The 12,616-nt window shown below is 45.7% G+C and overlaps 1 protein-coding gene across 1 annotated transcript in view; it reads right to left on the bottom strand.

Moving 5' to 3' along the window:
• esyt1b (extended synaptotagmin-like protein 1b) overlaps positions 1 to 12,616 on the bottom strand; it is a 112,188-nt gene that overhangs the window by 66,946 nt on the left and 32,626 nt on the right. Inside the window, exons 14-19 of the mRNA XM_017479506.3 lie at positions 12,293 to 12,364; positions 11,033 to 11,119; positions 2,065 to 2,214; positions 433 to 537; positions 179 to 355; positions 6 to 91 (exon numbers count right to left, since the gene is read on the bottom strand). Coding sequence (XP_017334995.1) covers positions 6 to 91; positions 179 to 355; positions 433 to 537; positions 2,065 to 2,214; positions 11,033 to 11,119; positions 12,293 to 12,364 — 677 coding nt within the window. The remainder of the gene's footprint in view (positions 1 to 5; positions 92 to 178; positions 356 to 432; positions 538 to 2,064; positions 2,215 to 11,032; positions 11,120 to 12,292; positions 12,365 to 12,616) is intronic.

Raw genomic sequence — 12,616 nt, 5'->3', positions numbered from 1 at the left:
ATCACCTGCCCATGAAGTCGTCTTTCATGTCCATGTCTTTGTCAAATATCTCTAATGATAAGTCTTGACCAGGGAGATTAGTCAATACCACCTGAAAAGAGAAATTCATGAACTAAGCAAAAATGACAATGAAGGGCATTCTGGACTAGTGCAGACCTACACATCCCAACATTTCTACCTCATACATCTCGTTCCAGGTGGGGTTGAGGGTATCCTTAATCACACGGCTTTTAAAGGTGCTGGATCCAATATTGATGATGATGTAGGGGTCACTCTTCCCCTTCACCATGCCCCCCATCAAGTTGTCCTTGGGTATCAAATTCTGTCCCTCCAGCAGGTGAATACGCAGCACCCCCTATAGAGAGGAATCATGGGTAAAATAGAGTGAGCAATGCTTTGCAAAGACAAAAAAATTGTTGGTATATAGTTTACCTCAGTGCCAAAACTGTCATCAGGGGAGGTATGTTGAGGTCTTGAAGAAGACAGATCACTCGAGAGAAGGGAGGCGGATACAGCACTTTCATCATTCCAGAGCACCTAAAAAACAAAATGCCATCAAATAAACTATACATTAAGTTTACATTTATTAATTTGACATACACTTTTATTAAAATCAAGGTATAAGCTGTTACCCCTGAACTTTAAAACCTACTTTTTAAACTCTTCTTGGATGGCTGTAGTATACATACAGGTATCGCATACATGACTTTTTTTTTTAATTTAAACTAAGATCTGAACAGGGCAGAGGTATATACAGTGCTGTGAAACAGTATTTCTTCTATTTTTGTGTAAAAAAAAAAAGTTATCCAGTATTAACTGGGCCTGTGTGAAATGTATTTGCCCCCGTAGTTACTAATTCCCTATGAAACTGCATTCATAATGAGGTTCAGCTGGACTAAACACAACCAGACCTGATTACTGCAAACCCTGTTCAATCAAATCAACAGCATAGAGTTGGTTTATAGGTCTTACCCAGTAACTAACTATGCCAAAATTGAAGGAAATTCCAGAAATGATGAGGAAGAAGGTGATTAAAATACATCAGTCTGAGAAGGGTTACAAAGCTACTGCAAAGACTCTGGGACTCCAAAGGACCAGAGTGAGGGCCATTATCTCCAAATCAAAAAACTTGGCACAGTAGTGAACCTTGCCAGGAGTGGGCGACCTTTGAAAATTCCTCCAGGAGCACAGCAACGACTCATCCAGGAAGGCACGAAAGAGCCAAGGACAACATCAAAGGAACTACAGGCCTCTCTTGCATCAATAAAGGTCACTGTTCATGACTCCACTATTAAAAAGACATTGGGCAAAAAAAAAGTGAGGCGAAAACCAGTGCTAACCCAGAAGAACATTAAGGCACATTTGAATTTTGCCAAAGCACACCTTTATGATACTCAAACCTTTTGGGAGAATGTTGTGTGTCTTGATGAGTCAAAAGTGGAACTGTTTGGAAGACAGGGGTCCCGTTACATCACAGAATTCCACAAAAAGAACATCATACCTATGGTCAAACATGGTGGTGGTAGTGTGATGGTGTGGGGATGCTTTGCTGCTTCAGGGCCTGGGCAACTTGCAATAGTTGAGGGAAATATGAATTCTGCTCTCTACCTGAAAATCCTAAAGGACTTCAGGGTCTTCAGTCTGTAAGTCGAAACTCAAGCGCAACTGGATTATGCACCAAGACAATGATCCACGGCATAGTAGTAAGTCCTAGTACTTATCTCCAGTTATCGGAAGAGTCTGGTTGTAGTTATTGCTGCTAAAGATGGTACAACCAGATTTTAAGTTTAAGGGGGCAATTAGTTTTATTGCTTCAATAAATAAATAAACAAATAAATAAAAGTTGCCTTTATTTTAATTTCTGAAACAATTTAGTATGAGATGTACACAAAAACAGAAGAAGTCAGGATGGGACAAATACTTTTTCACAGCACTATATGAGGTTATTTTATGGACTTCATTTTGCTATTATTTAATTAAGTAAAACAAAATATTTTAAGGCACAAGCTTATGGCATACTGTATTTATAAATTGCAAAGTGCAAAATATTAGAAATTAAGTTACCCTGAGTATAGTGTTGATGTGAATACGACTGGCTGGGCCAGAATGATTCAGCTGAAACCACTGATCCAGGCTGAGCTGAGGGCTAGACAGAAGGCGAGAGAGAGGGAGGGACAGGTTGCCCAGGGGCTGTACATGGTCATTATCTTTCACCTGGCAGAACAAAAACAGAGTGTTAGAGAGTTAACTGCTGGCAAGCCATAGCTTCTCTGTGGCACATTTCAACTGAACAAGAATCAAGAAAGAAAGTTTGAAGCATTTATTTTTATATAACAAAAAACTGTAATCACAGAATAAAGTTAATTATCCCTACAAGATTTTCACTCTTATGTTCACTGGTACTGTGATTATAGAACTAGAATGCACAATATAACATACATACTGTTTTTGTAGAAAGCACTAGTGTGTTATGCTAAAAACTACTTTGAGTGCTTGTGGCTTTAGCAATGCTGATTCCCTGGCGTTCAATTTATTATTAGGTTCTATTCATTAAACAATTATACATTTGACTTTTCTCCATCTTACAAAACATTAATGTTTTCCAACCAGTGCAGTGATATATTCATTATGACTTTTTCTTTTAGGCCAGAGGGGTAGTGCAAGTTGCATCAACTGCCTGTGTATGCGTACACATCAAAAGGAGTATACTTTGTAAGGCTATGCAACGACTGTGCGCATATGCTAGCGTATGTGTAAAAAAAAACTACGTATACCTTGGGCTTAACACGTGGATATCCTCTAGCACATGTGCGCATACATGCCAAGAAATTTAACAAAGTCACAAACTGACAGTGACATCGTATTTGCTATAATTACAGTGCATCCGAAAAGTATTCACAGCGTTTCACTTTTCCCACATTTTGTTATGTTACAGCCTTATTCCAAAATGGATTAAATTCATTATTTTACTCAAAATTCTACAAACAATACCCCATAATGACAACATGAAAGAAGTCTGTTTGAAATCTTTGCAAATTTATTAAAAATAAAAAACAAAAAAAAAGCACATTTACATAAGTATTCATAGCCTTTGCTCAGTACTTTGTTGAAGCACCTTTGGCACCAATTACAGCCTCAAGTCTTTTTGAGAATGAAGCTACAAGCTTGGCACACCTATTTTTGGGCAGTTTCTCCCATTCTTCGCTGCAGGACCTCTCAAGCTCCATCAGGTTGGATGGGGAGCGTCGGTGCACAGCCATTTTCAGATCTCTCCAGAGATGTTCAATCGGGTTCAAGTCTGGGCTCTGGCTGGGCCACTCAAGGACATGCACAGAGTTGTCCTGTAGCCACTCCTTTGTTATCTTGGCTGTGTGCTTAGGCTCATTGTCCTGTTGGAAGATGAACCTTCGTCCCAGTCTGAGGTCCAGATCGCTCTGGAGCAGGTTTATCAAGGATGTCTTTGTACATTGCTGCATTTATCTTTCCCTCGATCCTGACTAGTCTCCCAGTTAATGCCGCTAAAAAAGGTTTACATCACTGTAGGGATGGTATTGGCCAGGTGATTTGTTTCTCATGGTCTGAGAGTCCTCCAGGCAGGCTGTCATGTGCGTTTTACTGAGGAGTGGCTTCCGTCTGGCCACTGTACCATACAGGCCTGATTGGTGGAATGCTGCAGAGATGGTTGTTCTTCTGGAAGGTTCTCCTCTCTCTACAGAGACATGCTGGAGCTCTGTCAGAGTGACCATCGGGTTTTTGGTCACATCCCTAAGGCCCTTCTCCCCCAATCGCTCCGTTTGGCCGGGTGGCCAGCTCTAGGAAGAGTCCTGCTGGTTCCAAACTTCTTCCATTTAAGGATGATGGAGGCCACTATGCTCATTGGGACCTTCAATACTGCAGAAATGTTTCTGTACTCTTTCCCAGATCTGTGCCTTGATACAGTCCTGTCTCGGAGGTCTACAGACAGTTCCTTGGACATCATGGCTTGTGCTCTGACATGCATTGTTAACTGTGGGACCTTATATAGACAGGTGTGTGCCTTTGCAAATCAAGTGTGGTGTGGCATGCCTCTCAGTAGTGCCCATGAGGAGGAAGAATTCCTCATGGAATGGTACCTTACAGTATAGGCTGTTTGTAGTCCATAGTGACAGCCTTTCTCAACCAATGGGCCAATCTTTGCTTAGACATTGGGCCACCCTATGTCCTTGCACAATGACAGATGAATAACCTGTTAGGTTCAAATAGTACCACCCAGGAGTCTTGTGAGGTTGTGTGCAATATGCCATCGTCCTTTCGTGCCAACTAACTACCACAGATTGCTGATAGTATCACCTGTGGTTTTAGAGGGGTGTAGGGGCACCGATGCTGAGAAAGGAAAAGAAGGAGGTATGGCCATACAACGGTAACATGTTGTGCACACATCACGTCGTTACAGCAGAAAAAAATACCAGAAGCTGTCAGCTGTTGCATGCTAATTACTAGCATTAGCATTTAGCCAACTACTATTATTAATAACCCATAAACAGGGTCAAGAATGCTCTTGATTCAAGAATTCAAGATACTGATTCTTGTATAGCCCTTATGAACAACAGGCTCTTTCAGTTTCAAAATTTAAACCATCATTCATGTTTTGCAAACAAAGACTGCTTTATCTAAAATGCATCAGAGAAAGATATTTTGTTGCTCTGCTCTGAAGTGAGACAATATAGATTATTAAGGTTCATATTGGACTACAAATCATCATGAGACACATCAATTTATTTTGATCAATCTTAAAGCTGCAGAAACCACGTTTTCCGACAGACATTTAAATTGTAAGACTTGATAGTCATCATGATAGTCATCTATCTGGGATTCCCAATTGTCAATCGTCTTAAGCCTAATGTCCATTACATACTAGACACAGCAGGGAGTATTCTGCAGATTGATCTTCCTAGAATGCTGCAAGGTCAAATGACTAAGAATAAGGTTCAGCCACAGGATCTCTTCCCCATAAACATCTGTCCACCAGCACATGCAGTGCAAGTTTACAAATAGCTTGTTTTCAGTGATACCCATTTCAGATCAGCATCCTGTATGGGTTGGTACAGGGAGGTCTTAAGGAACTCCAACACAATGGGCTCCTGTGAGAGTTACTCTAAAAGGCATTTTATGATGTCTTCCTTAAAGGAAGTATATGTGTCATAAAATACTTACAATGACTTAACAACAGTATATATGTATCTTTTTTTTGCCTCCTAGGCCTCCGAATGCATTGTATATGCTTGTTTTGGTGTGTTACCAGATGAGCCTGCAGCCTGATTGATGATAAGACAGCCTTTTCAGAGGACAAGCTATAGCAATGAAATATCATTGCATACAGTCATGTAAAAAAATAAGTACACCTCATGGAAATTGTTGGCTTTTTTGACATATTTGGACAAGCAAACATATTTGAAACAGTGTCTGTTAATGAAGTTGATATACTTGAACAAACCCACAAGTAAAATGAGCTTTTTCAATCATTTATTCAACAAAAATATCAATAGATGTGATATTCTTCTGTGGAAAAAGTAAGTACACCCTTGGCCTCAAAAGCTAGTATTACCCCCTTTATCAGAAATAACTTCTTTTAGGCATCTTGGATAATTGTCCACAATTCTCTGATCACGGATTGCTGGAAATTTTGACCACTCTTCCATGCAATATTCTTTCAGTTTCAGGATGTTTGAGGGTTTTCTTGCATGTACTGCCAGTTTCAAATCCCCCACAACATTTCAATGGGATTCAAATCCAGGATTTGACTAGGCCATTCCATAACCCTTCATTTCTTCTTTTTGAGCCATTCCTTGGTGGATTTGCTCATGTGTTTAGGATCATTATCCTGTTGAAAGGTCCACTTTTGGTTCAACTTCAACTTTTGGACAGATGGCCTCACATTATCTTCAGGCACTCTTTGATATGATGCAGAATTCATAGTTGAATCTATGAATGCAAGCTGTCCAGTCCCTGAGGCAGTGAAGCAACCTCAAACCATAAAATTTCTATCATTTAAACTGCTATCAGTTGGGAGCAATACAGACCCACGTGAATTCCCAGCCAATGACGGAACAGGGAGGAGACATGACAAACATAAACAAAACACATGTGTCCCAATGTCACTACGGTCGACAGCGGAAAAGCAGGTGCTCGAGCATTTGCGCTTAGAGCACACTGCTTCAAGGGGGAATCGTGACAGAACCCCCCCCCCAAGGGCACTCCTCCCGGAGTGCCATGAGTCATCCCACTTCATTGGCGGCCCCGGCCCCCTGGGCTGAATGTCCCGAGCAGAGACATGAAACTGCACGGTGTTCTTGGCGGCGTAGGGAAGCAGAGCGACGACCTCAGCTGGACAGGGAGGCTGAGCGACAACCTCAGCTGAACAGGGAGGCTGAGCGACGACCTCAGCTGGACAAGGGGGCTGAGCGACGACCTCAGCTGGACAGGGGGGCTGAGCGACGACCTCAGCTGGACAGGGGGGCTGAGCAACGACCTCAGCTGGGCATGAGGGCAGGGCGACGTCCTCGGCGGAGCAGGGAAACAGAGCACTGTACTCAGTGGAGCAGGGAAACAGAGCACTGTACTCGGCGGAGCAGGGAAGCAGGGCGACGTCCTCGTCGGAACATGAAGGCAGAGCGACGTCCTCGGCGGAGCAGGAAGGCAGAGCGACGTCCTTGGAGGAGCAGGGAAACAGAGCACTGTACTCGGCAGAGCAGGGAAACAGAGCACTGTACTCGGCGGAGCAAGGAAGCAGGGCGACGTCTTCGTCGGAGCATGAAAGCGGAGTGACGTCCCCAGCTGAACTGGGAGGCAGAGCGAAGTCCCCTGTAAGGCCAGGGAGAGGAGCGTGGGTCTCCGTGCGGCCAGGGAGAGGAGCGTGGGTCTACGTGCGGCCAGGGAGAGGAGCGTGGGTCTCCTCGAAGCAGAAGGGGGGGACGCTATTTGCCATGGAGCACGGGGGCTGAGCGACGACCTCAGCTGAACAGGCGGGCTGAGCGACGACCTCAGCTGAACAGGCGGGCTGAGCGACGACCTCAGCTGAACAGGCGGGCTGAGTGAGGTCCACAGCTGAACAGGGAGGCTGAGCGACGTCCACAGCTGCACAGGGAGACTGAGGCTCTGAGGTCACTAGGTGAACCTTGGGCATGGGTGGAGCTTGGCTGGCCGTGTCGGCGGACTGGGGCGTGAGCGGAGCTTGGCTGTGCATGTCAGCAGACTGTGGCGTGAGCAGAGCTTGGCGGTGCGTGTCAGCAGACTGTGGCGTGAGCAGAGCTTGGCGGTGCGTGTCAGCAGACTGGGGCGTGAGCAGAGCCTGGCGGTGCGTGTCAGCAGACTGTGGCGTGAGCAGAGCCTGGCGGTGCGTGTTAGCAGACTGTGGCGTGAGCAGAGCTTGGCGGTGCGTGTCAGCAGACTGTGACGTGAGCAGAGCTTGGCGGTGCGTGTCGGCAGACTGGGGCGTGAGCGGAGCTTGGCTGGGCGTGTCGGCAGACTGGGGTGTGAGAGGAGCTTAGCTGGGCGTGTCGGCAAACTGGGGCGTGAGTGGAGCTTGGCTGGGCGTGTCAGCGGACTGGGGCATGAGCAGAACTTGGCTGTGCGTGTCAGTGGGTTGAACTGGGGCAACCGGGTCGATAGACTTGGGCGTGAGCAGCATTTGGTCCTTAGGCTGAGATATTAGCAGAGCTTGGGCCTCAGAGCCTGGAGGCTTGGCTTGGGCGTCAGAGCCTGGAGGCTTGGCTTGGGCGTCAGAGCCTGGAGGCTTGGCTTGGGCGTCAGAGCCTGGAGGCTTGGCTTGGACCTCAGGGACGTGAGACTTGACCTGGACCTTCCTGACTGGAGGCTGGACCTGGAGCTCAAGGATTGGAGGCTGGACCTGGAGCTCAGGGACTGGAGGCTGGACCTGGAGCTCAGGGACTGGAGGCTGGACTTGGACATCACGGACGGGAGGCTTGGCTCGGATCTCAGGGACTGGAGGCTTGACTCGGATCTCAGGGACTTGAGGCTTGACTTGGATCTCAGGGACTTGAGGCTTGACTTGGATCTCAGGGACTTGAGGCTTGACTTGGATGTCAGGGACTTGAGGCTTGACTTGGATCTCAGGGACTTGAGTCTTGGCTTGGATCTCAGGGACTGGAGGCTTGGCTTGGATCTCAGGAACTGGAGGCTTGGCTTGGATCTCAGGGACGTGAGACTTGACTTGGATCTCAGGGACGTGAGACTTGAATTGGATCTCAGGGACTTGAGGCTTGACTTGGATCTCAGGGACTTGAGGCTTGACTTGGATCTCAGGGACTTGAGGCTTGACTTGGATCTCAGGGACTTGAGTCTTGGCTTGGATCTCAAGGACTGGAGGCTGGACCTGGAGCTCAGGGACTGGAGGCTGGACTTGGACATCACGGACGGGAGGCTTGGCTCGGATCTCAGGGACTGGAGGCTTGACTTGGATCTCAGGGACTGGAGGCTTGACTTGGATCTCAGGGACTTGAGGCTTGACTTGGATCTCAGGGACTTGAGGCTTGACTTGGATCTCAGGGACTTGAGGCTTGACTTGGATCTCAGGGACTTGAGGCTTGACTTGGATCTCAGGGACTTGAGTCTTGGCTTGGATCTCAGGGACTTGAGTCTTGGCTTGGATCTCAGGGACTGGAGGCTTGGCTTGGATCTCAGGAACTGGAGGCTTGGCTTGGAGCTCAGGGACTGGAGGCTTGACTTGGATCTCAGGGACGTGAGATTTGACTTGGATCTCAGGGACTTGAGGCTTGACCTGGATCTCAGGGACTTGAGTCTTGGCTTGGATCTCAGGGACTGGAGGCTTGGCTTGGATCTCAGGAACTGGAGGCTTGGCTTGGAGCTCAGGGACTGGAGGCTTGACTTGGAGCTCAGGGACTGGAGGCTTGACTTGGATCTCAGGGACGTGAGATTTGACTTGGATCTCAGGGACTTGAGGCTTGACTTGGATCTCAGGGACTTGAGTCTTGGCTTGGATCTCAGGGACTGGAGGCTTGGCTTGGATCTCAGGAACTGGAGGCTTGGCTTGGAGCTCAGGGACTGGAGGCTTGACTTGGAGCTCAGGGACGTGAGATTTGACTTGGATCTCAGGGACGTGAGACTTGACTTGGATCTCAGGGACGGGAGACTTGACTTGGATCTCAGGTACGTGAGACTTGACTTGGACTTGGACCTCTTGTTGGAGCTCGGCGGGTGAGCCCACCTCGTGGGGCTCAGGTTCGAGCTCTGAGGTCACCCTGTCGGTCCCGGGCTGGGTCTCTGCACGGGCTCTCCGGTGGAGTTTCTTATGCTCCCGCCAGCTGCTCTTGAAGCATTCCTGAGAGCAGAAGAAAGCTTCCTGGAGGCCCAGCTTCCTGCAAATGGGACATTGAAGCTGAGTCTCTCTCCCGCAGCCCTCAGTCATACATCTCAGGGATTTCGCCCCCGTGTTGGCCGGAAACTGAAGTGGATCGCTGGTTACTGCCCTGTCCATCTCCTCGTAATAGAGGTTGAATGGTGGGTCCACCTGGGGCTGTCCATTGACTCTCCACCCCAGTAAATCAAGACCATGAAGTTGTCCAGGCTGTGAAAACTCCTCCATAAACAGCTCACCAGCTGCTCCGCCGAGTCACGGGCCGGGCCGCAAAACCTGGACACCAGGAACCCGATCCACTCTCTCTTAGTAGGCTTGGGAACCGCCAAGCTGCAGAAATACTCCTGGCAGCTGAAGAGAAACTCCAGCGGGTAGCTTCGCAATCCCGCTGTCTCTGGCGGCAATTCAATGGCGTACCTTTGGGGAAATTGCACGGATGAAAAATGCGGCCAGTAATCCGAGCGTTCCCCGATGCGGTATTGTCCTATGATTTTCCTGGTTGCTGTGGCGTGCCTTCTCTCTAATCCTCCTGCTGCATCCATGTTAGGGCGGAAGATTCTGTCACGCATCGTGACGAAGCAGAGATAAGGCGGATGCAAGTGCAGGATAACAGTTGTTTATTTAAAGAGACAGGCAGGCAGACAAATCCTAAACGTGATCCAAAACGTAATCCATAAACATGCAAGAGGTCAGGCGATTGGCAAACAGGCATACACGGGGCAAGGCAGGAATCTAGGTCGTTAAACAAAACAAGACACAAACTAAGGTGAGGGACTGGAATCGGATAATCCAGCGCGAACTCGCTTATGGCTATGGCTATGGCGCGAACTAAACTAACGCTAAACACTTACTTACTATTTACGACTTCTCAATCTTCCGCGTTGTGTGCTAGGAAGCGTGCGGTATATATGCGGACATGATTAGCGTGTAAACTGCTATCAGCTGGGAGCAATACAGACCCACGTGAATTCCCAGCCAATGACAGAACAGGGAGGAGACATGACAAACATAAACAAAACACACGTGTCCCAATGTCACTACGGTCGACAGCGGAAAAGCAGGTGCGCGCGCATTTGCGCTTAGAGCACACTGCTTCAAGGGGGAATCGTGACAACTTGTAGATGATTTTCCTTACAGTGGAATGATGTATTTGAAATAATTTGGAGATCTTTATAAATCCCTTGCCAGAATCATATGCATCCATAACCTTTTTTCTGAAGGCCTTATAGAACTCTTTAGATTTTGGCATGTTGACACCACACACCTCAATAACAAAGGAAACACCAGACACTAGATATGAGAGGGATATAAATAAGACAGGTTCCACTCCATTTTTTCACATGACTGTAGGTTATCCTTGTTCTGTATTGTGGGTTTTTTTTTGTAGTATTAGGTTTTATGCAGTATTAGGTTTTTATGCTGCCTCAACTGTCTATTTTATCCTGCTCTATATGATATAATAGGATAGATCATGTCAAGTAGCCAAATACACAGGGGATGAAAGACACCAGAAATTCCTCTATGTAATTTTAATGCGTAAAAGGTACTAGAATATTGCCTGTGATATCTTCTTTATACTGGGAGAGGAGTTAAGATTGTTTTGCACTGCACTATGGAACCATTAGCCCAGCTAAACAACGTCTTAATGGACTTCCATACCTGGATATCAATGTCCTGTTTGTGTGGATCTTGGATGAAGAATGTGAAGGCATCTTCCCACACAGGATTAACCGTATTCCAGCAGGTCTACATGAAAACATGGAGGTAGAACAGAGTAATAAAAAATAATCATCATAATAAGTAAAAATAAGTAATAATAAACCAGTACCTCTGCAAAATATAACCACTACCTTTGCAAGCTTGCTGAACACATATGTGCTCTACTTTGTAGATCATGCAATATGCACAAAAACAAGACAAAAGATCATGCCATATATATTTTTTGTGTCTCCATGACTAAAAACATAATGTAGGTGGTAACGGCACTGCAAGTGGTAACATGGCACAGAGCTGTGCAAATATAAAACGGGATCGGGTACAGATGAATACATTATTAAGAGGTGTGGGTAGGCATGCAGCTGTGATATCTAATCATATCAGTTCCTCTCATTCCTCTCAATATGATTTGGGGGCCAGATGTAGTGAGCTTTTTGTGCTTGTTTTCAAGTACAAATCAATGACTTTCTTCACGAAAAACTTGCTTGTTATATACAAACCTGCCATTGGAGCCTAAAGCACAATTTATGTGCCATGCACACAGCAACACGCACAAACTGGCCTCTTAACACAAAAAAAGGGTGAAGAAATAGAAAGAATTCATGTTCCATTCAATGTACTAAACCTTAAAAAATAAGCATCAGCCAGTTTGGTGAGTGATTTACAGTCTGTCGCTACTGGATTTAAAATGACTTAAGGTCAGAATCATTACATAACTGAGACACACCTCAGTGGCAAACTCTGCCCCACATGCGTAATGCACATACAACTGTCCAAACAGCACATTAATCTGTAGTTGCATTTGAGGTCTGAATACTGAATACTGCATGTCTTACTCAACTCTGAATCCAGCTTTTTTGAAAGCAGGTTTAAAAGTAATGTATCAGAAAGGTCATGAGAGTAAACAAATAAAAGTGTGGCACAACTCTGACATTGAGACTGTGGAATCTATCTGAGAATGCTATTGGCATCCTAACATTGATATTGCTGGTTATTAGTTAAATACATTTTAAGTGCACATAAATATAGAGTAGATGGAGAGTTTTTATGGAGTGCCTTTCAACTGCAGTTGATGAATTTGAACAGAAACCAAACACAAAAACAGCCCAACCAAAACAGCAACACTTTGGCCTTGTTCATCAAATTATGCTTGCACTGGAAAGAAAAACTGTGTATGTGTTTGTGTGTATCTGTGTAGCATACTCTGCTTTCTTGGGTTATGTCCTGCACAGAAAGCTGCACCATTGGACTGGGATCTTTACTGCCTTTTTTCATCTGAAATTGATAACAAGAGAGACTTTTAAATGATGTAAACAACATATGAACACAACCAAGTTGTCTGTTTTTTGAAGAGGTTAATGCTATCAGTTTTACAAACTCCTGTTCCAACTAATCCCCAGTCAATGTTTTGTCCCATGTATACATTGTCTCATTTGTGTCTTGTCCTGTTATAATCCCAGTCTCTATATTTCCCCAGAGAAAGGAGTATAGTCTCAAAGATCTCTCTGCTTGAAGAAGAAAATCAAC

This window comes from Ictalurus punctatus, chromosome 11, assembly GCF_001660625.3.
Source record: "Ictalurus punctatus breed USDA103 chromosome 11, Coco_2.0, whole genome shotgun sequence".
NCBI lineage: Eukaryota > Metazoa > Chordata > Actinopteri > Siluriformes > Ictaluridae > Ictalurus > Ictalurus punctatus.
The sequence above is the reverse complement of the archived record's forward strand: the minus strand, read 5'-3'. Positions and strand labels throughout refer to the sequence as shown.